We start from the raw sequence: 23413 nt of genomic DNA, 5'->3' as shown, positions 1-23413 counted from the left end.
GGGACAGAGACGGGACTGGAGACAGGGACAGGGACAGGGACAGGGGTGGGGACACAGATGGGGATGGGGAGAGGAATGGAGGTGGGGTTGGGGACACGGATGGGAAGAGAAATGGGGACAGGGATGGAAATGGGAATGTGAATGGGGACAGGGCTGGTATGGGAGCAGGACTGGGGACAGGGATGGGGACACAGACAGGGACAAGAACAGGGACAGGGATGCGGACAGCCCAGCACCTGCTCTGGTAGCGGAACGGGCACGGGGGGGTGGGAATTAAACACCCGAGGGAGCCCCCGATCCCAAAACCCCCCGATCCCAAATCCCCCCGATCCCAAATCCCTCCCCCCCAACCCGATCCCATATCCCCCCCATTCCCGGGAAGCTCCAGCTCCAATCCCAAAGCCACATCCCCGCGGCCGAGGCCAACTCTGGTGGCCGCAGAGTGACCTCTAACGGCAGCGGTGACACGGCAGCGGTGACACGGCAGCTGTGACACGGCAGAGGGGACACCGCCCAGCTGCCACCAGCAAGAGCAGTCCCCATCCCCAGGTCCCCTCATCCCGGGCACTGAGGGGACACGGGTGGCTTGGGGACCCCGGTGTCCCCCCCTCTCCAAGGGGCCACCGGGATGGATGGCAGGGAAAAGGGACAGGGGGTGACAAACAGGACGTTCCCAGCGCTCGGATTTTATTCTTGTCCCGGGGTTTCCCAGCCCGGAGGTGTCACCTGGCGCGTGAGGTGGTGACAAGGATCCATGGGGAAGGGACGAGGAGCTGGAATGGGGCCGGGGGATCCCCGGGGGGGTCCCTGGGTCCAGCCAGGATGGGGACATTCCAGCGGCCACAGCTGGCCTGGGGTCCCAGAGCCACCGGGTCAGGACGCTCCATCCATCTGGAAAAGGTTGGGAGTGGCTGGGGACACCCTGTCTGTGTCTGGGGACACCCTGTCCTCGGCAGGAGACACCCTGTCTATGGCTGGGGACACTTTGTCCATGGTTGGGGACATCCCGCCTGTGTCTGGGGACACCCTGTTCTTGTTTGGGGACATTGCTTATGATTGGGGACACCCTGTCTGTGTCTGGGGACACCCTGCCCATGGCTGGGGACACCCTGTCTGTGTTTGGGGACACCCGGTCCCTGTCTGGGGACATCCTGTCTGTGTCTGGGGGCACCCTGCCCATGGCTGGAGACATCCTGTCTGTGTCTGGGGATGCCCGGTCCCTGTCTGGGGACACTGCTCATGATTGGGGACAATCTGTCAATGTCTGGGTACATCCTGTCCATGTCTGGGGACACCCTGTTCATGGGTGGGGACATGCTTTCTATGTCTGGGGACACCCTGTATATGTCTGGGGACATTCTGTCCATGGTTGGGGACACCCTGTCCTTGTCTGGGGACACCCTGTCCTTGTCTGGGGACACCCTGTCCAGGGCTGGGGACACCCTGTCCATGTTTGGGGACACCTTGTCTGTGTCTGGGGACACCCTGTCCTTGGCCGAGAACACTCTGCCATGGTTGGGGACACCCTGTCCATGGCTGGGGACATCTTGTCCTTGCCTGGGGACACTCTGTCCATGGTTGGGGACACCCTGCTCATGTCTAGGGACACCTTGTCCATGGCTGGGGGCACCCTGTCTGTGTCTGGGGACACTCTGTCCAGGGCTGGGGACACCCTGTCTGTGTCTGGGGACACTCTGTCTGTGTCTGGGGACACCCGGTCCCTGTCTGGGGACACTGCTTATGATTGGGGACACTCTGTCAATGTCTGGGGACATCCTGTCCATGGCTGGGGACACCCTGTCCATGGCTGGGGACACTCTGTCCATGGCTGGGGACACCTTGTCTGTGTCTGGGGACACCCCGGTCCCTGTCTGGGGACACCCTGCCCTTGGCCAGGGACACCCTGCCATGGTTGGGGACACCCTGTCCATTTCTGGGGACACCATGTCCCTGTCTGGGGACATTCCCTGGGGGCAGGGGACATCCTGGGCGGGGTTGCCACCCCTCTGTGCCCCCTCTGGAATGAGGCTGCGATGGGGATTTTGTGTCCCCTCAAGGCTCTGTCCCTGTGACAGTGACAGCCACGGCTGTGGTGGCACCACGGGGCCACCAGGCCGGGCCTGATCCCGGATCCACATCCCATTCCCACACTGGGGATTCCTGGAAGGGACCCCCGAGAGCGCAGGGGACCCCAGGGCTGTCCCCAGGGCTGTCCTAGTGATGTCCCCAGGGCTGTCCCCAGGGCTGTCCCCAGGGATGTCCCAGTGATGTCCCCAGGGCTGTCCCCACCTGTGGCAGGTCCTGTTTGCTCCTCAGCTCCAGGGTGTCCTCGGCGCGGGACCAGCTCCGGAACTTCCTGATCCTGCCAGGGAGCACAGGGAGCTGCCACCACCCTGGGGTCCTTGTCACCGTGCCAGGGTCATTGTCCCACCCCAGGGTCATTGTCATCACGCCAGGGTCACTGTCCCACCACCCCAGGGTCCTTGTCACCATCCCAGGGTCACTGTCCCACCACCCTGTTGTCATTGTCATTGTGCCAGGGTCATTGTCCCACCACCCTGGGGTCCTTGTCACCGTGCCAGGGTCATTGTCCCACCCCAGGGTCATTGTCATCACGCCAGGGTCACTGTCCCACCACCCCAGGGTCCTTGTCACCATCCCAGGGTCACTGTCCCACCACCCTGTTGTCATTGTCATTGTGCCAGGGTCATTGTCCCACCACCCTGGGGTCATTGTCACCACCCCAGGGTCACTGTCCCACCCTGGGGTCCTTGTCACCATGCCAGGGTCACTGTCCCACCACCCCGGGGTCATTGTCACCACCCCAGGGTCACTGTCCCATCACCTTGGTGTCCCTGTCCCCCCATCCCAGGGTCCCTGTCCTTGACCCCAGGGTCCCTGTGTCACCCTGGGGTCCCTGTCCCCCCATCCCAGGGTCCCTGTGTCACCCTGGGGTCCCTGTCCCCTGATCCCGGGGTCCCTGTGCCACCCTGGGGTCCCTGTCCCCCCATCCCAGGGTCCCTGTGCCACCCTGGGGTCCCTGTCCCCTGATCCCAGGGTCCCTGTGTCACCCCGGGGTCCCTGTCCCCCCATCCCAGGGTCCCTGTGTCACCCTGGGGTCCCTGTCCCCTGATCCCGGGGTCCCTGTGTCACCCTGGGGTCCCTGTCCCCCCATCCCAGGGTCCCTGTCCCCTGATCCCGTGGTCACTGTGCCACCCCCCAGGTGTCCCTGTCCCCCCACCCTGCCCCATCCAGGACGTCACCTGGGCCACACCTTCAGGGCCAGCAGGGCCACGGTGCCAATGGCCACAATGGCCACGAACAGCCCGGACAGGACACGGAAGGTCCTCAGGTGGCTCAGAGCTGGGGACAGAGATGGGGACAGTGCCAGCAGGGACCCCCCAGACCTCGGGGTGCCCCAAAAGGGATGAAGGGGACACTGGGGGGTGACAAAGTGGGGGACAGGCAGCATTTGGGGTGAGGACATACATGGGGTGAAGTCACAGGTGGGGACAATTGCTGCTCCCGGCTGTCACTGTCCCCTGTCCTAAAGGCCACCCTACCAGATGTCCCCAACACAGCCACAAGTGCCACCCTCATATTTTGCTGTTTGTTCCCATTCCATGTCTCAATTCCAGGGATTTTTTTGGGATCTCCGGGTCCCCATTGAGGCTCCAGCCCCACTCACTGGACATTGAAGTCAGCACCGGCTGTGGGTGTTGCCCAGGGTGCCACTGTCCCCTGTCCTAAGGGCCACCCTACCATGGACAGGAGATGTCCCCAACACAGCCACAGGTGTCACCCTCATATTTTGCCATTTGACCCCACTCTGTTTCCCAATTCCAGGGATTTTGTTGGGATTTCCTCCAGCCCCATTCACTGTGGACATCGAAGTCAGCGCTGGCCATGACATTGCCCAGAGTGCCACAGTCCCCTGTCCTAAAGGCCACCCTACCAGATGTCCCCAACACAGCCACAAGTGCCACCCTCATATTTTGCCGTTTGCTCCCATTCCATTTCCCAATTCCTGGGATTTTTTTGGGATTCCCTCCGTCCCCACTCACTGTGGACATCGAAGTCAGCGCTGGCCGTGGCGTTGCCCAGGGCGTTGGTGGCCATGCACACGTAGCGTCCCCCAGCCGCTGTCCCCAAGGCCACCAGCTCCACGCGCAGGGTGTTGTGCGAGGGGGTGGCCCGCACCCCCGGGGGGACAGCGGGGGACAGGCTGGTGGCCAGGAGGTGGCCGTGGTGCAGCAGGGCCAGCGAGGAGGGCGGGTGGCTCTGCGCCGTGCACAGCACGATGGCCCTGTGTCCGTTCTGGTTCTCCAGGAAGGTGCTCACCGACACGGCCCGAGGCGGGTCTGTGAGGGGACAGCGAGGGTGGCAGCGGGACACGGGGTGGGACAGCCTGGCCTGGCTGGCCAAAAGTGGTTTAAAGTGGCCCTGGATTTGTCCCATCCCGCTCATCCCGGTGCTGGGGGTTCAAACCCTCTCCAGTCCTTGTCTTGCCACCCCAAAGCTGGAGAACCTTCCTGACTTGGAGCTTCTGGGCTCCAAATATGAATTTTGGGGAGCAATCTTAAAAAAAAAACCCAATTCCTTTCCCAAAAGCTTCCTAACACATCCCTCCTCCAGCCTGGATCATCGTCACACCCTCTGCTCCACCTCCAGCTGGAGAACCCCTCAGGTTGGAGCTTCTTGGCTCCAAATCCAACTTCTGAAGGACCAATCCTAAAAAGTCCCCTAAAATCCCTTTCCCATGTCACCAAGAGCTTCCTAACTCATCCCTTCTCCATCCTGGGTCATCCCCACCCCATCCATCCCTGCCCTGGTGGCTTCCCTGTTCCCCAGCCCCTCATTCCACTCCCAACCAGAAAATTCCTCAGCTCTGGAGCTTTTTGCCCCCAAATCTGCCTTAAAAAAAAAAAACCCAAAATCTCCAAAAGGAGAGGAGCAGGGCAGGAAGAGGAAGAGGAGGAAACTCCCCTTGCCCTTGCGGAGGTGACACGAGTGACCTGGGGGACACGCAACTTGGAGGAGCTGGGGTCACTCACAGAGGACACTGAGGCTGAGGGGGACGGAGGTGGCCGTGCCCCACGTCCCGCTGGCCTGGCACTGGTAGGAGCCGGCGTCGGCGCTGGACACGGGGCTGAGGACGAAGGAGCCGGACGGTCCCTCCCAAAGCCACCGCCCGTCGCGGTACCACGTGTAGTTGACACCTTTGTCCCCCCAGGCGGTGGCCGAGCAGCTCATGGTGGCCTTGGTGCCCTCGGCGACCTCCTGCGAGGGCTCCACCGTCAGCGTGACCCCTGAGGAGCGACATCGGGGGCTCCAGCAATGCCCACGGGGACAACGCCGCACCTTGGCCCCTTGGGGACGCGGGGACACCTCACCTGGCACCTGCAGGTGCAGGGACGCGGTGGCCGAGCCGCGGCTGTTGGTGGCCGAGCACACGTAGAGCCCCGCGTCCCCCGGCTCCAGCCCCGCCATCCCCACCCGCAGCGACGTGGGGGTGGCGCGGACCTCGAAGCGGGGGTCGGAGGGGCCGAGGCTGGTGGCCAGGGGTGGGTGGCCCTGTCCCCTGCTGACGGCGATGGCCGGCGGGGGGACGCCGTCGGCCGAGCACAGCAGCACCGCCTGTCGCCCCCCGCGCGGCTCCACCAGCGCCACAAAGCTGGGCTCCTGCGGGGCATCTGCGGCGACAAGGACAGCGCGTGTCCCCCCACACCCCGCCGCGCGACAAGGGGGTCACCCCCGAGCAGGGGCTGCGCTGTCGCGGCGTGTCGCGGGGTGGCGACACACACCGGGCAGCGATGTCCCCGCCGGGGTGGCGCGTCCTGGTGTCCCCTCCCGCCCCCCACCCCCCACCCCGGAGGTGTCGCCCACCACTCACAGAGCACGGCGAGGGCCACGGGGGGGGCGCGGCGCCCCCGGCCCGCCCGGCAGCCGTAGAGCCCCGCGTCGGAGCGGTGGCCGCGGAGCGCCAGCGAGGGCTCGGCTCCCTCTGTCACCCACCGCCCGTTCTTGAACCACGTGTAGAGCGTCCCCGGCTGCGCCTGAGGGGCCTGGCACGTCAGGGTCACCTCTGTCCCCTCCGCCACCTCGGCCGAGGGTCGCACCAGCACTCTGGTGGCTGCGGGGAGCGGATTTTGGTCACGTTTTCCCTTTGACCCCCCAGCCCCAAATTGGTGTCCCCAACTTCCAGCTCTTCCAAAATTGGGTACCCCAAACCCAGCACCCTTCAACGCCCCACTGGCAGTGTCCCCAGGCCCTTGTCCCCCTCCTCACCTTGCACGCGGAGCGTGAGGGACGCGTGGGTGTCGCCGAGGGCGCTCCGTGCCTGGCACTCGTATTCACCCTCATCCTCCTCGGAGGCTTCCCGGAATTCCAAGCGCAGCGCGTTGGGAGAGGGGGACACACGGATGCTCTGCCGGGGGCTGTCACCTCCTCTGGGGGGGCTGGAGGCCACCGGGTGTCCCCCCCTGAGCAGGGTGAGCTGGGCCGGGGGGTGGCTGTCCACGGCGCACAGCAGGATGGTGGCCGTCCCCTGGCTGCTCTCCACGAAGGATTGCAGCCTCAGATTCCTGGGGGGATCTGCGGGGCGGGAAAAACATTGAGAATGGGATAATTGTGGAATTGGTTGGGCTGGGAAAGCCTTCTAAGCTCATGGAGTCCAGGTGTCCCCACAGCTCTGCCCAGGCCACCGCTGAGTGTGTCCCCAGGTGCCACATCCCAAGGATGGAACTCCACCGCTGTGCTTTCCAGGAGGGAAAATTCCAAAATTTCCAATATCCAACCAAAATTTCCAATATCCAGCCAAAATTCCCAATATCCAACCAAAATTTCCAATATCCAGTCAAAATTCCCAATATCCAGCCAAAATTCCCAATATCCAACCAAAATTCCCAATATCCAAGCAAAATTCCCGATATCCAACCAAAATTCCCGATATCCAACCAGAATTTCCAATATCCAGTCAAAATTCCCAATATCCAGCCAAAATTCCCCACAAAACACCCAAAAAACAATACAAAACATCAGTAAAATCCCAATATCCAGCCAAAATTTCCAATATCCAACCAAAATTCCCAATATCCAACCAAAATTCCCAATATCCAAGCAAAATTTCCAATATCCAGCCAAAATTTCCAATATCCAGTCAAAATTCCCAATATCCAGCCAAAATTTCCAATATCCAACCAAAATTCCCAATATCCAACCAAAATTTCCAATATCCAACCAAAATTCCCAATATCCAGCCAAAACTTCCCCTGGCACAGCTTTGAGCCGTGTCCCTTTGTCCTGTCCCTGTTCCCCACCTGCTGGCTGTCCCCTCCTCTCAGGAGCTGTGCGGAGCCACAAGGTCCCCATTTATCCAACCCTCCTGTCAAACCTTAAAACTTTTCTACAAATCCATTTCCAACACCCCCTGATCCCCCTTTTCTCCAGGCTGAGCCCCTTTCCCAGCTCCCTCAGCTTTTCCTGTTGCTCCAACTCCTTCATGCCAGGGATTCCCCATGCTCCAGAGCCTCCGTCCCACACCCATCAGGAGGATTTATAAATTAACACCATCTTTTTCTCATAAAAAAGGGGAAAAAATATTTCTCACGTTCTGACTCGCAACAACATTTTTTCCTCTTTTTTTTTTTTTTTTAAGCAAAGTCTGGTTTTAATTTTCCCAGTCAGGGATTAAAAAAAAAAGTCGTAAATCCAGCATTAAAGCCAAGGATTTTCCTGCTGGGTTTGGTGTGGAGCACGAGGAAACTTGGAGAAGGTTTTTGGGTGTCTGGGTAGGTCTGGGGTGTAAATCATGGCTTAATTATCCTCTGGAATACATTTTTTGAGCTCCCCTAATTAATTAATCCACCCTAAATTAAACCAGGCCTTACTGCCCCATCTCTCCAGCCGCGGGAACCGACCGAGGGGTGACACCAAGTGACACCAAGGTGCCCTTGGGGACTCACAGAGGACGTTGAGGGTGGCAGGGGTGGCACTGTGGTTCCGGGCGGGGGTCTGTACAGAGCAGTGGTAGGAGCCGGCGTCGGAGGCGGTGACCCCAGGGAAGGTGAGATTTTGGGAAGAGCCGGTGCCCAGCCACACCTGGTTCCGGTACCAGGTGTAGCTCAGCACGTCTCGGTCCCCTCCTGCCACCGCGCAGGTGAGGGTGGCAGTGTCCCCTTCGCGCACGTCTGGGGACGGCCAGATCCAGACGTGGGCGGCTGCACGGAAGGGGAGGAAAAATGGTGATCACTCAATGTCCAGGAAAAAGTGGTGATCCCTCAATTTCCAGGAAAAAGTGGTGATCCCTCAATTTCCAGAAAAAGTGGTGATCCCTCAGTTCCAGGAAAAAAGTAGGGATCCCTCACTTCCAGGAAAAAGTGGTGATCAATCAGTTTCCAGAAAAAAGTGGTGATCCCGCACTTTCCAGGAAAGTGGTGATCCCTCAGTTTCCAGGAAAAAGTGGGGATCCCTCAGTTTCCAGGAGAAAGTGGTGATACCGCATTTTCCAGGAAAAGGTGGGGATCCCTAAATTTCCAGGAAAAATTGATGATTCTTCAATTTCCAGGAAAAAGTGGTGATCCCGCACTTTCCAGGAAAAGGTGGGGATTCCTAAATTTCCAGGAAAAATTGATGATTCCTTCAATTTCCAGGAAAAAGTGGTGATCTCTCAATTTCAGGAAAAGTGGTGATCCCCCAGTTTCCAGGAAGAAGTGGTGATCCCCCAATTTCCAGGAAGAAGTGGGGATCCCTCAATTTCCAGGAAGAAGTGGTGATCCCTCGATTTCCAGAGTGGGAAAGTCAGGGACTTGCAGAGCAGTAAAAACAGGGAATGGCCACCACAGCCCACAGGTGATACCATGGATTTGTTTGGGATGCTTCATCCCTGGAAGTGTCCAAGGCCAGGTTGGACGGGGCTTGGAGCAGCCTGGGATAGTGGGAGGTGTCCCTGTCCATGGCAGGGGTGGGATTGATGGGATTTAAGGTCTCTCCCAACCCAAACCACTCCATGATTCCATGGTACCATGATTCCATGATTACATGGTTCCATGATTCCATGGTTCCATGGTTCCATGGTTCCGTGGTTCCATGGGTCCATGGTTCCATGATTCCATGATTCCATGATTCCGTGGTTCCATGGTTCCATGGTTCCATGGTTCCGTGGTTCCATGGGTCCATGGTTCCATGATTCCATGATTCCATGATTCCATGATTCCGTGGTTCCATGGTTCCATGGTTCCATGGTTCCATGGTTCCATGGTTCCATGATTCCGTGGTTCCATGGGTCCATGGTTCCATGATTCCATGATTCCATGATTCCATGATTCCGTGGTTCCATGGTTCCATGGTTCCATGATTCCATGGGTCCATGGTTCCATGATTCCATGGTTCCATGATTCCGTGGTTCCATGGTTCCATGATTCCATGGTTCCATGATTCCCAGGGTGATGGCAGCAGGGCGGTGCCATGGATGGACACAGCAAAGCCAGCCCTTGGAATCACATCCAAGCAGAGCCCTGTCCCTTTGCCACACGCCCGGGGCATCTGCAGCTCTCTGGGAATACCTCCATCCCCACAAACATGGATTTTCCCCATTTCCCCCCCCATTTTCATCCTCTCCATCCTATTCCAGCTGCTCTCCATACTCCCTCCTCCATTCCCATCCTCCCCCATCCCTTCATCTCATCTCCATAACCCCAGTTCCATCACTCCATCTGCTGCCTGCAGCTCTCCATCCCATCCCATCCCATCCCATCCCATCCCATCCCATCCCATCCCATCCCATCCCATCCCATCCCATCCCATCCCATCCCATCCCATGGATCCTATCCCGTTCCCAGTGACTCACCGCCTCTGGAGAAGTTCCCGGTGGTGCTGGCATTGCCGTGGGCGTTGGTGGCCACGCACCGGTACTCGCCCTCATCCTGCAGCAGCACAGGGTGCACGCGGACACGCAGTGCGTTGGTGGCCGAGGTGACACCGAGCCGCGGCTGGGGGACAGGCGGTGACAGCGCCGTGGAGGCCACCAGGGCCCCGTCCTTGAAGATGGCCAGCTGTGCCGGCGGGAAGCTGTCCACGGAGCACTCCAGGATCCCACGCCGGCCCCACGGAGGCTCCAGGAATGTGCTGAGCACCGGCGCCCGCGGTGGGTCTGACCAGGAGGGCGGGAGAGACCTGAGGATGCACCCAGAGACCCCCGGGACCCAGCGAGGTGCCAGTGTCCAACAGGGTGCCATCGGTGCCATCCCATCGGTGCCATCCCATTGGTGCCATTCCAGTGGCACCATTCCATCGGTGCCATCCCACTGGTGCCATTCCAGTGGCACCATCCCATTGGTGCCATCTCCTTGGCACCATCCTATCTCAGCATCATTCCAGTGGTGCCATCCTGTTGGCACCATCCCAATGGCATCATTCCAGTGGTATAATCCCATCTCAATAGCACCATCCCATCCCATCCCATCCCATCCCATCCCATCCCATCCCATCCCATCCCATCCCATCCCATCCCATCCCATCCCATCCCATCCCATCCCATCCCATCGCATTTCTTCCCCATCTCATTTTATCCCATCCCCCATTTTCCATCCCAAATTCTGTTCCATCATCATCCCATCCAAATCATCCCATCACACCATCCATCCATCCATCCTCCATCCCAAATTCTCTTCCATCCATCCATCCATCCATCCATCCATCCATCCATCCATCCATCCATCCATCCATCCATCCATCCATCCATCCATCCATCCATCCATCCATCCATCCATCCATCCATCCATCCATCCATCCATCCATCATCCATCCATCCATCCATCCATCCATCCATCCATCCATCCATCCATCCATCCATCCATCATCCATCCATCCATCCATCATCCATCCATCATCCATCCATCCATCCATCCATCATCCATCCATCCATCCATCCATCCATCCATCCATCCATCCATCCATCCATCCATCCATCATCCATCCATCCATCCATCCATCCATCCATCCATCCATCCATCCATCCATCCATCCATCCATCCATCATTCATCCATCCATCCATCCATCCATCCATCCATCCATCCATCCATCCATCCATCCCATCCCATCCCATCCCATCCCATCCCCTGGCGGGTCCCACTCACAGCAGACGCTCAGGGTGACAGCAGGGGACACGCTGGTCCCTGCGGAGCCCTGGGCCCGGCAGTGGTAGAGCCCGGTGGCAGTGCTGGTGACATGGGACAGCACGAGGACACTGTCAGGACCCTCCTGCAGCCACTTGCTGTCCTTGTACCAGGAGTAGACGGTGTCACCCGGTGGCTCTCCTGCCACCTGGCACAGCAGGGACACGTTGTCACCTTCCAGCACCTCCGAGGACGGTGAGATCAGGACTCGGGTGGCTGGAGCGGGGACAATGCCAGCTCAGAGGGGACAGGGCAGAGCTTGGCACTGCCGGTGTCCCCTCGTCACTTCCATAACCTGTGCGGTGCGATATTCCCACTCTGTCCAAGGATTTGGGACAGATCCGATGCGATATTGGTGCTCCCTGTCCCCTTAGGGTGTCCCCAACTCCTCCTGGAGATGCCCAGGGCTGAGGGGGTGGAATACGGGCAGGGGGTGGCAGTAGGGGGGATCTGGTGGGGCTGGGAGGGATCTGGTAGCACTGGGAGCACAGACATGAGGTCATTCCCATGGGATGAGCCCCTCCAATCCCTGGGAAAGACCTGGTGGCACTGGGAGGGATCTGGTGGCACTGGGAGAGATCTGGTGGCATTTGGAGTATAGACATGAGGTCATTCCCATTGGATAGACCCCTCTGATCCCTGGGTGGGATCTGGTGGCACTGGGAGGGATCTGGTGGCATTTGGAGTGTAGACATGAGGTCATTCCCATGGGATAAGCTGCTCCAGTCCCTGTGAGGGATCTGGTGGCACTGTGAGGGATCTGGTAGCACTGGGAGCACAGACATGAGGTCATTCCCATGGGATGAGCCCCTCCGATCCCTAGGAGGGATCTGGTGGCAGTGGGATTGCAGACACATGGTCATTCCCATGGGATGATCTGCTCCAATCCCTGGGCAGGATCTGGTGGCACTGTGAGGGATCTGGTGGCACTGTGAGGGATCTGGTGGCATTTGGAGTACAGACATGAGGTCATTCCCATGGGATGGGCCACTCTGATCCCTGGGAGGGATCTGGTGGCACTGGGAGCAGACACGTGGTCATTCCCATGGGATGATCTGCTCCGATCCCTGGGTGGGACCTGGTGGCACTGGGAGGGATCTGGTGGCACTGGGAGCACAGACATGAGGTCATTCCCATGGGATGAGCTGCTCTGATCCCTGGGCGGGATCTGGTGGCACTGGGAGGGTCTGGTGGCACTGGTGGCGCAGACACATGGTCATTCCCATGGGATGAGCCACTCCAACCCCCAAATCCCGGGCTCCCCACCTTGCACGCGCAGGTAGAGCCGTCGCTCCGCGGAGCCATGCGCGTTGGTGGCCGTGCACTGGTAGCTGCCGTCATCTGCCGGTGTCACCTCCCGGATCTCCACCCGCAGCGAGTTGGGGACAGCGGAGACGGTGACCCGTGGGCTGCTCCCCGCCCGGCGCTGGTGGCCACCAGCTCCTGGTCACGGAGCAGGGCCAGCTGGGCCGGGGGGTTGCTGGCCACGGAGCACTGGAAGATGGCCAGGGAGCCCTGCTCGGCCTCCAGGAACGCCGTCAGGAGAGGGTCCCGAGGGGGGTCTGCGAGGGGGAATGGGATGAGAGGCTGGGAATCACATTGGGAGAGGGGTCCTGGGGAGGGGGCACTGCTCTGGGGCGCTGGGAGGGGGTGGGAGGAGAGGGAAAAGGGAAAGGGAAAGGGGAAAGAGGAAAGGGGAAGGGAAAGGGAAAGGGAAAGGAAAGGAAAGGGAAAGGAAAGGAAAGGGAAAGGGAAAGGGAAAGGGAAAGGGAAAGGGAAAGGGAAAGGGAAAGGGAAAAGGGAAAAAGGAAAAGAGAAAGGGGAAAGGAGAAAGGAGAAAGGGGAAAGGAGAAAGGGGAAAGGGAAAGGGGGAAAGGGGAAGGGGAAAGGAGAAAGGGGAAAAGAGGGAAAGGGGAAAAGGGGAAAGGGGAAAAGGGGAAGGGGGAAAGGAAGGAGAAGGGGAAAGGAGAAAGGGGAAAGGGCAAAGGGCAAAGGGAAAAGGGAAAAGGGAGAAGGGAAAAGGGAAAAGAGAAGGGGACAGTGAAGGGAAAGGGAATGGGAAAGGAGGCAGAGAAGGGAAAAGGGGAAAGGGGAAAGGGGAAAGGGGAAAAGGAAAAGGGAAAAGGGAAAAGGGGAAGGGGGAAAGGAGAAAGGGGAAAGGGGAAACAGAAGAGGATGGTGAAGGGAAAGGAAACAGAAAAGGAAAAGGAAAAAGGGGAAATTGAAAGGAAAAGGGGAAAGGGGAAGAGAATGGGAAGTGAAAAGGGAAACAGAAGGGAAGGGGGAAGGGAAAAGGGGAAATTGAAAGGGAAAGGAAAAGGGGAGAAGGGGAAGAGAAGGGAAAGAGGAAGGGAAAGGGACGCACAGAGCACATCCAGGAGGACATCGGGAGAGCTCCGGCTGCCGCCCTCGGTGCTGGCCTGGCACCGGTAGAGCCCGGCGTCCCTGCTGACCACCGGCTGCAGCACCAGCGAGGTGGCCGAGCCCGTGGAGATCTGCTGCCCGTTGTGGTACCAGGTGACGTTGGGGACAGCTGTGGAGCCGCTGCTCAGGTGGCAGGTGAGGGTGGCATTGTCACCCTCCAGCACATGGGGAGACGGGGACACGGTGACATTGGCAGCTGTGGGAAGGGGGAAACGGGGTCTGGTGTCAATGGTGGGGTGACAACCCCCCAAAGCCACCAAAGGACAGCGTGGCTACCCCAGAGGGCAAATTCCAGCTGATCCCACCGGGTCATGGTGGGGACAACTCTGAGCCTGGCAGTGCCACCAGCCCCCGGACATCTCTTGGCCACATTTTGCTCGGTGTTCCTGTCACACAGAGCCAGGGAATCCCCACCAGGGGCTGGAATGTCATGGGAGAGCCACCATGTCTGGATTTCATAGACACGTGACATTTCCATGTGACATTTCCATGTCTGGATTTCATGGACATGTGGCATTTCCATGTGACATTTCCATGTCTGGATTTCATGGACATGTGACTTTTCCATGGGACGTTTCCATGTCTGCATTTCGTGGACATGTGATATTTCCATGTGGCATTTCTATGTCTGCATTTCGTGGACATGTGACATTTCCATGTCTGGATTTCATGGACATGTGGCATTTCCATGTGACATTTCCATGTCCGGATTTCATGGACATGTGACATTTCCATGTGGCATTTCTATGTCTGGATTTCATGGGCATGTGGCATTTCCATGTGACATTTCCATGTCTGGATTTCATGGACATGTGACATTTCCATGTGGCATTTCCATGTCCGGATTTCATGGACAGGTTACATTTCCATGTGGCATTTCCATGTCTGAATTTTGTGGACATGTGGCATTTCCATGTGACATTTCCACATCAGGATTTATGGACATGTTACATTTCCATGTGGCATTTCCATGTCTGGATTTTGTGGACACATGGCATTTCCATATGATATTTTCTTGTCTGGATTTCATAGACACGTGACATTTCTATGTGGCATTTCCATGTGACATTTCCATGTCTGGATTTCATGGACATGTGACATTTCCATGAGACATTTCCATGTGACATTTCCATGTGTGGATTTCATGGACATGTGGCATTTCCATGTGACATTTCCATGTGTGGATTTCATGGACATGTGACATTTCCATGTGACATTTCTGCCCCTCCTGCCATCGTCTCCTGAGCTTGCCTCCTCCCCTGGCATTCCCTTTCCATGCTCCCCTCCCTCAGAACACTCCCAGATGCCACAATCCTGTCCCCTGTCCCCACTCACTGTCAGCCTTGAAATCCACCGTGGCGCTGGCGCTTCCTTGGGAATTCCCAGCCTGGCACACGTAAATCCCCTCATCCTCCACCACCACATCCTGGATTTCCACCTTCAGGCTGTTGTAGGACCTGGTGACGTGGACCCTGGGGCTGGTGGCTTGGGGACAGCCCTGGGTGCAGGCGATGGCCTCGTCCCCTCTCCGGAGGGTGAGGCTGGACTCGGGATCGCTCTCCACGGAGCACTGGATGATGCCCAGGCGCCCGCCCTGGCTCTGCAGGAACGAGCTCAGCACCGGCTGCCTCGGGGGGTCTGTGGGGGAAAACTGGGCCCGTGAGGTCGGGAGAACTCCCAGAATCCAAGGGACGGACGCTTCCAGCCTGATCAGCCAGGTTGGATGGGGTTTGGAATAATTTGGGACAGTGGGAGGTGTCCCTGCTAAGGGGAGAGGGGTTGGAATGAGAAGGGCTTTGAGGTCCCTCCCAAGCCAATCCAGGGACAAAACACCACTGGATCCATCGGGAAAACGATCAGAATCCAAGGGATTGATGCTCCCAGTGCTGCCAGAGAAACTCTTGGACATCCAGGTTGGACCTGGTCTGGTGGGAGATGCCTGTGCCCATAGCAGGGGGGTCAGAATGAGGTGGGCTTTGAGACCCCCCAAACCCAAACCATTTGTGGATGTACAATCATTAAAATTCTTGAGAAGGTGGGAATTCTCCAAATTCCTCCTCCCCAGAACTCCCAGATTTACCCACCAAAGGGAATTTTTCACCCTCCCCACATTCCTGCCCCAAGAGCTCCTTGGCCGTGGCTGGTGGGGATGGGGGAAACCTCCGGGTGGGACCACCCCCAGCCCAGCCCCAGGACCCTTTGGAATGAATTCCCACGGGACACTCACAGAGCACTCGGAGCGGGACAGCCTCCGACGTGTCGCTGCTGTTCCTGCTCCGGACCTGGCACTGGAAGGCGCCGGCGTCGTCCCCGCGGACGGACGGGAATTCCAAGGTTGGGAACGAGCTCTCCTGGAGCCTCCGGCCGTTCCTGTACCAGGTGTAGAGCGGCTCCTCTTCCATGTCCCCTGTCCCCACGCAGGTCAGGGTGACCGCGGTCCCCTCCGTCACCGTCTCCGAGGGCTGGATCAGGAGCCCAGCAGCTGGAGGAGGGGTGGGAGAAGGATTTCAGGGAACAGAGAAATCCTTCCTGTGGATCCATCCAGCCGCAATTCCCTGTTGGGTTTCCCTGAGTCCCCTCCCTCACCGTGGGTCTTTGGGGGGGTGACATTCCCTGGGGACACTGCACAGGCCAATGGGGCCTTTCCTGACCCTCTCCCGCTTTTTCCAAATGCCAGGTTCATCCAGGTGGCTTTTTCCCAGGACAGACCCTGTCCCCTCTTCCTGCTGGCTGGGCCTTGTCCGACTTCCAGCTCCCCACTGGGACACCCAAATCCAGGTTTGGTTTCTCTGGAATTGGACTTTGATGTCTCTTTTGGGGTTTTTTTGGGATCCTAAAGGATGTTCCTCTTGGACATGGATTTGGGGAGACTTTTCTCTCCTTCTGCTGCCTCTGTCGCCCCAAATTATCCAGACTTGGGGTTCAGGGGACAGTGACTGGTGGGGATGGATGGGGCAGAAAAATTTGGATAAATTTACTGATTTTTGGCATTTCCTGAAACAAAACCCAGGAGCATCTCCATCTCCAAAAGCAGCTCTGATCCCGCTAAGGAGGGGACACCACACAGCCCCCAGGACACTGATGTCCCCCAGTGCCACCACAGGGGTCCCCCAAACTCTGCGAGCTGCCTGTCCCCCCAGTTTTTGGGGGTTCACCATCACCCCAAACCCAGGAGCAGCCGTGTCACCCGGGGACTCACCGCGAGTCACCAGGACCTTGGTGGCACTGGCATTGCCGTGGACGTTGCTGGCGGTGCAGCCGTACTTCCCGCTGTCCCGGGGTCCCGCATCCCGGATTTCCAGCCGCAGGGAATTGCGGGAGGCGGTGACACCGAGCCGCTGGCCCAGGGCCACCTGCGCCCCGCTGGTGGCCAGCACGGTTCCATCACGGTCAATGGCCAGGGTGGCCGGAGGGTGGCTGTCCACGGTGCAGCGGACGATGACCAGCCGGCCACCCTGGGTCTCCTGGAAGAGCGTGAGGGTGGGAATTCGGGGTGGATCTGTGGGATGGGAGAGGATGCTGAGGTTGGGATGTCCTCATGGTGTGGTCACAGGGAAAATCCAAAAAGTGGTTTGAGTTGGAGGGGACATTAAATCCCAGCTGGTCCCATGGGCAGGGACACCTTCTCCTAGCCCAGGTGTCTCCAACCTCCATCCAACCTGGCCTTGGGCACTTCCAGGTGTGGGAAGTGTCCCCCTACCCAACCTGGATGTCACAATCTGCTTGTCCCGTGTGTCACTGGGTCAGATTTACCCCAAAATTGTCACAACCAACCCGTGGCTGGGTTATTTTCCCCCTGAAAACCTCCCGAGCTGTTCTTACCCCGCTGGATTCTCCATGAAAAACCTCCCCAAATCTTATGGAATGGAGGGGATTAATGGGAGATGCTGCAATGGACACATCCCAAATGTCACTTCGTGTCACCTTCACACCTGCCTAGCGGCCAAAATTTGTTGTATTCCCATAAAATTCAACCAACAGAGTTGACCCCCCTTTATCTACCCCTAGGGCACTCAGGAAGAGGCTTTGCCGTGAATTTTTGGGGGATTTCCTGGATTTTGTGGGGTTTGCAGAGCCCCACGTGGCAGGAGCTGGTGGCACTCACATGTCACGCTGAGGCTGATGGCCTGGGCCGTGTCACTGCCCTGGCTGTTGGTCACTCGGCAGGAGTAGTAGCCGGCGTCACCGGCGGCCACCGCGGGGAAGAGGAGGGTGTGGGCCGGGCCCTCCTTGAGCCACGCGCTGTTCTTGAACCAGGTGTAGGTCAGCTCCTCGGGGTGTCCCTCCCGCCCGGGGACATCGCAGGACAAGGTGGTGGCCGTCCCCTCGAGCACCTCGGCCGCGGGGCTGGCCGAGATCTCTGCGGCTGAGGGAGAAGGGACGCATTCAGCACGGCCCTGGGGACAGGAAAACAGATCCCCCATCCCAAATCCCCCATTCCAGAGCCTGGGAGAAGATGGAAGCCCCAACAACAGAGCTGGGGGACGTTTGGGTTTGTCCCCCGCCACCAGCTGGGGACACCTGGCTTTAGAGCAAAGCCCCGGGGGCCAGACTCATGGCGGGTGGGGAAGGGTCTTTCACCTCTCAGGGTGGGCTCGGGGGGTTTGGGGGAGCACAGGGACCCGTCTGGGGGGAGATGATCCCTGTGGGATTCCAGCTCAGGCAGGGAAGGCTGGGATTTGTCTTTGCTGTGGGATCTGGTGGGAAGAGGAGACTCTTCCCTTCCCTGTGGGGGTGGAATTCCCAGAGAAGCTGTGGCTGCTCCTGGATCCCTGGAAGTGCCCCAGGTCGGGCTGGGCATGGCCTGGATCCACCTGGGATAGCAGGAAGTGCCCCTGCCCACAGCAGGGGTGGGAATGATCCCTAACGTCCCTTCCCACCATGGCGCTGGATCTCCACAAGCTCCCAACCCCTTCCCAGCTCTGCTCCCTGTCCTGGGGCTGGAAATCCCTCTCTGTTTTCTGGGATCACCAAGAGATGGGGACACACGCATGGCACGACGGGGCCTGCACGGACACCCCAATTCCCAGACCTCCAGCAGCACCAGCCGCCTCCATCCCAGTCCGTGCCGCCCCAATGTGGCCCACTCAGCCGCGTCCCACCCCGGCAGAGCTCCCGTGGCACTCACAGAACACGCGGAGGGTGACAGGAGGTGACACCCCGGTGCCCAGGGCGTTCCGGGCCTCGCAGTGGTACCGCCCGTGGTCCTCACGGCGCACCCCCGGCAGGGCCAGCACCCGCTCGGTGCCCACGGCCACCCCGTCCTTGTACCAGTGGTACCCCGAGACTGGGGGGTGGCTGCTGCCAACCTCACAGCTCAGGGTCACCGCGTCACCCACGCCGATGTTCCCCGAGGAAGGGCTCAGCGACACCCGCGTGTCCTTGGGGGCGTCTGCGGGGGACACAGAGGGACGTGGTGGGCACAGGGCACTGTCACCACCCTGGGGAGGTGCGTGGCAGGAGGTGGCACCTAAGGGACAGATGTGGCCAGGGAGCAGGAAAGGGAGGTGGCACCCAAGGGACAGGTGTGGCCAGGGAGCAGGAAAGGGAGGTGGCACCCGAGGGACAGATGTGGCCAGGGAGCAGGAAAGGGAGGTGGCACCTAAAGGACAGATGTGGCCAGGGAGCAGGAAAGGGAGGTGGCACCCAAGGGACAGATGTGGTCAGGGAGCAGGAAAGGGAGGTGGCACCTAAAGGACAGGTGTGGCCAGGGAGCAGGAAAGGGAGGTGGCACCCGAGGGACAGATGTGACCAGGGAGCAGGAAAGGGAGGTGACACCTAAAGGACAGATGTGGCCAGGGAGCAGGAAAGGGAGGTGGCACCCAAGGGACAGATGTGACCAGGGAGCAGGAAAGGGAGGTGACACCTAAAGGACAGATGTGGCCAGGGAGCAGGAAAGGGAGGTGGCACCAAAGGACAGATGTGGCCAGGGAGCAGGAAAGGGAGGGAGAAGCAGGAGGAAAGTGCTGCAGGGAAGGAGGGGGTGGCAGGAAGGGGGATGTGGCCATGGTGGTAGTGACAGAGGTGTCCCCTGTCCCCGCCCCACGTACGCCTGACCCGCAGCACCACCTCCGCGCTCGCCCTCTTGGAGCCGTCGGAAACCACGCAGAGCAGCTTCTTGGAATGGTCCTTCCAGGTGAAGGAGCTGGTCAGGGTCACCTGGTGGCTGACCCCGCTGGTGTCCAGCTGGACGTGGCTGGACACCTGGGACACCTGGGGGTCGTAGCCCTCCCAGCGCAGGACGGTGTCACCCCTGGGACAAAAGTAGGGCGTGGAGCACTCCAAGGTGGACCTTTGTCCCTCGGTCTGCTCCTCGCTGCTGGCGACACTGGGACGCTCCAGATCCTCTGGGGTGGAGAGCAGAGGGCAGGATGACCACATGGAATGGGGCAAGAAGGGAATTTTTTTGGGAATTTCGGCGTTTTACCCACCCGAAACGCTCAGGGTCACATCCCGCGACGCCGACCAGCGGTCGCCGTTGATGATCTCGAAGCGGAACCTGTAGAGGCCGCTGTCCCCCGGTGTCACCCCCCGCAGCAGCAGGGTGCAATTCCGGGCCATGGGGTCCCCCAGGAGCTGGGCACGACCCCCGAAACGGGAATCCACATCCTGGGGGGCGGCGGAGTGGAACACAACCGCCCGCTGGCCGTCGTAGTCCTTGTACCAGATGGCCACGATGCCGTCGGCGGTCGTCACGTCGGTGGGGTAGCTGAAGGTGCAGGGGACAACCAGGCAGGAGCCCCCGCTGGCCTGCAGGGACTCGGGGTAGGAGACCCCCCAGGAGCCGAGGGCTGTGCCAGGGAAAATCGGGATCAGGGAGCCAGAAGCGTCCCCACTTCCCCCAGGACACGTTGGGGCCATGTCACCTGTGCTAGATGGGGGAAGGTGGGAGAGGAGGCGGGATTTGGGATAAACCCCCCCCAAGAGGAGGTTTTGGGGTGGAGAAGCATCCCCACTTCCCCCAGGACACGTTGGGGACATGTCACCTGTGCTAGATGGGGAAGGTGGGAGAGGAGGCGGGATTTGGGATAAACCCCCCCAAGAGGAGGTTTTGGGGTGGAGAAGGGGGAGATAACCGGGAAAAGCTGGATCTTTTGGGCCTAAATAACGAGGAAAAAGGGGAAAGAGACATCCTGGGGTCCCAAATTTATTTCCTCACCCCAGCGCCTTGTCCTTGCTGCCATGGCCTGGCTGTCCCCTTGTCACCCCATCAGGAGTGTGGGATCATGGCAAATCCCCCCAGGAGCAGCCTTGGGATCCCCCAAATCCCTGCCTGGCTCCTACTCCCACCCACTGGGGCCAATCCCGGCCTCCAGTCCCGCAGGGGACAATCCCAAGGGTGTCACTGTCCCCATACCTGGCGGGACGAGGCTGGCCAGCAGCACGAGGCAGCGGGGCAGGCGCATGGTGGCACTGCCGGGGGACATGGGGGACACGGGGTCACACCGGCACAGGGGACCCTGGGGACAAGAGGAGGTGGCTGAGGACCTTGGAACGGGTGGGATGGATCCCTGTGGGATAAATCCCGCTGGGATCAGGACAGTCCCCAACAGGGGGGAAACAAAGAGGGAAAGGAAAAGGGGAAGGAGGGAAGGGAGGAAGGAAGGAAGGAAGGAAGGAAGGAAGGAAGGAAGGAAGGAAGGAAGGAAGGAAGGAAGGAAGGAAGGAAGGAAGGAAGGAAGGAAGGAAGGAAGGAAGGAAGGAAGGAAGGAAGGAAGGAAGGAAGGAAGGAAAAAGGGAAAGAAAAAGAAAAATAAAGAAAAAATGAAAAAAGGAATAAAAAAGAAAAGAGGAAAAGAGGAAGAAAAAGAAGAAAAAGAGGAAGAAAAAGAAGAAGAAGAAAAAGAAGAAGAAAACGAAACCAAGAAAAAGAAGAAGAAAAGGAAAAAAAGAAAAAGAAAAGGAAGAAGAAAAAGAAACCAAGAAAAAGAAAAGAAGAGGAATACAAAAAAATAAACAGAGAATTATTTAAAACATCTTTGCAGCTCCAGACGAACTCCTGACATTCCTTTCGGTTTCGCCCCTCATCGTTCCCTGACAAACCAGAATAATTTCACGCTGAACTTTTTCCCAATATCCCGGAAATCAGCGATCGGATTGCTGCGAGCTCCGATCCTCCTCTGAGCTCTTCTGGGTCTCTCCCTGAGGAACGAGGCCTCTCCCAGCCCCCTTCTCGGGCCTTTCCCTCTCCACCGTTCCCTCCTTCTCCGATACCTCCTTTTCCCACATCTGTATCCAATTTCCTCGCCTCTCCTTGGATTTCGGGCTGGATTTCCCGCTCTGGAGAGCTTTGCTTGGGATTTTTTCCAGACTGTGAGCACAGAGAATGGCTGGGGTGGCCCCTGGGTGTCGATGCTTGGATGGGGGGGACGATGTGAGGCCACAAATTGTCACGGGATTTGTGCCGGAAGAGGAAGGAAGAGCCGGGATCCGGCCCCCAACTGGTGCTGGTGCCAAGTTTCGTTTCTTCTCCTGGGTTTCTGCCGGTTTCGATTCCTGAGGGCCCCTGGGGGATCCCTCGAGATGGGGACCCAGCGGGGTCAGCGGCCCGTGGTGGGGCCCTGCTGCTCGGAATTCCAAGGGTTGGAAAGATTTCTAGGAAAACGCTTCTGGTGTGGGGCTTGGGGCGACCTGGGGTGGGGAAGGTGTCCCTGGTGCCCCTAAATGGGATTTAAGGGACGGGTTGGGATGGGAGGGGTGGAAATTTTATCTCATTCCCATGGGCAGGGACATCTCCTGCTGTCCCAGGTGGCTCCAAACCCTGTCCAACCTGGCCTTGGACATTTCCAGGAATGGGGCAGCCGCAGCAAATCTGGGAATTCCATTCCAGAACCTTCCCACCCTCAGAGGGAGGAATTTTTTCCCAATCTCCCAGCTATCCCTGCAGTTCAAAAGTCACTTTTTTGCCACAGCAATGAGCACGGAGAGGGGACATTCCCAGTGTGGGACCCTCCAGCTCCATCACATCCCAAAAACCAGAGAAACAGGGACCATGGGGTGGTGGGACACTGTTCCTCGGGGTTAGGGATGGATGCGACCCCCTCCAAGCCTGGATCTGATTCCTGGAGTTCCAGGCATTCCCTGGATGCTGGCAGGAGATGGAGGAGGCTCATCCCAAAGGGATCCTCCACGAGCCACCCCCACCCCTCATCCCTGTCCCCAGAATTCCCATCCTTTCCCATCCCTGGAAAACCATGGAAGTTTACCTGGCGGTGCCGGTGGCTCTGGCAGTGCCACCTCCGGAGCGGTGGCATCGGGAAGTCGCCTGTCCCCGCGCTCAGGGATGTCCCTTTATGGGCTGTGGGAGGAGGGTGAGGAGCCCCAAACCGCAGCACTTCCCTCTTCGGAGTCCCCGCTCTGATTTTGGGAAGTGGCGACCGCGGCAGCTTTTCCCCGATTCCGTGTTTTCGGGGCCAGGGTGGGTTTGGAGCGCTCCAAGGTTTCTGGGCTGAGGGTCCTGCTGGTGGGGCTGGGGCAGGGCCGGTGTTGCTCCCTGTGGGAACGGTTTGGGATTTGGGCTGATAATTCGGGAATGTTTTTGTTGTGTCTTAGATGGAATCAAGGGCGGCTCTGCCCTCACCCTGCCGGGAAGGGGTTGGGATTGCAAAGGGAACTGGGGGGACATGGCCGGGAAAACTGATCCCAACCCACCCCTGGGGTATCCTGGATCACGTGGCTCCAGGATAAACTGGGAAAGAAGGAAAGGGGAATGTTAGGAGTGATGGTGTTTGTCCTCCTGGGCCACCAAAATGGATCCTGGTTGTCCTGGGAATGCTGAATGCTCTGAGGGCTGGAGCACCTCAGCTCTGGGAGA

General features: G+C 58.8%; 1 protein-coding gene across 1 annotated transcript; it reads right to left on the bottom strand.

Moving 5' to 3' along the window:
• Positions 1–678: 678 nt before the first annotated feature.
• SIGLEC1 (sialic acid binding Ig like lectin 1) lies at positions 679–21850 on the bottom strand. The gene is given in 23 exon segments (XM_030947696.1): positions 679–891; positions 2290–2362; positions 3264–3363; positions 4065–4361; positions 5055–5309; positions 5394–5693; positions 5894–6133; positions 6289–6594; positions 7965–8219; positions 9848–10150; positions 11137–11391; positions 12442–12600; positions 12603–12737; positions 13541–13795; positions 14935–15237; positions 15827–16081; positions 16799–17098; positions 17705–17965; positions 18728–18991; positions 19650–19946; positions 20031–20390; positions 20957–21059; positions 21814–21850. Coding segments are annotated over 23 exon segments (5109 nt in total). The 5' UTR covers positions 21829–21850; the 3' UTR covers positions 679–873.
• Between the last annotated feature and the right edge of the window lie 1563 nt (positions 21851–23413).

The sequence above is a fragment of the Camarhynchus parvulus genome, chromosome 4 (assembly GCF_901933205.1).
Source record: "Camarhynchus parvulus chromosome 4, STF_HiC, whole genome shotgun sequence".
NCBI classification, from domain to species: Eukaryota; Metazoa; Chordata; class Aves; order Passeriformes; family Thraupidae; genus Camarhynchus; species Camarhynchus parvulus.
Note: the sequence above shows the minus strand (reverse complement) of the source record. Positions and strands in the feature narration are given on the sequence as shown.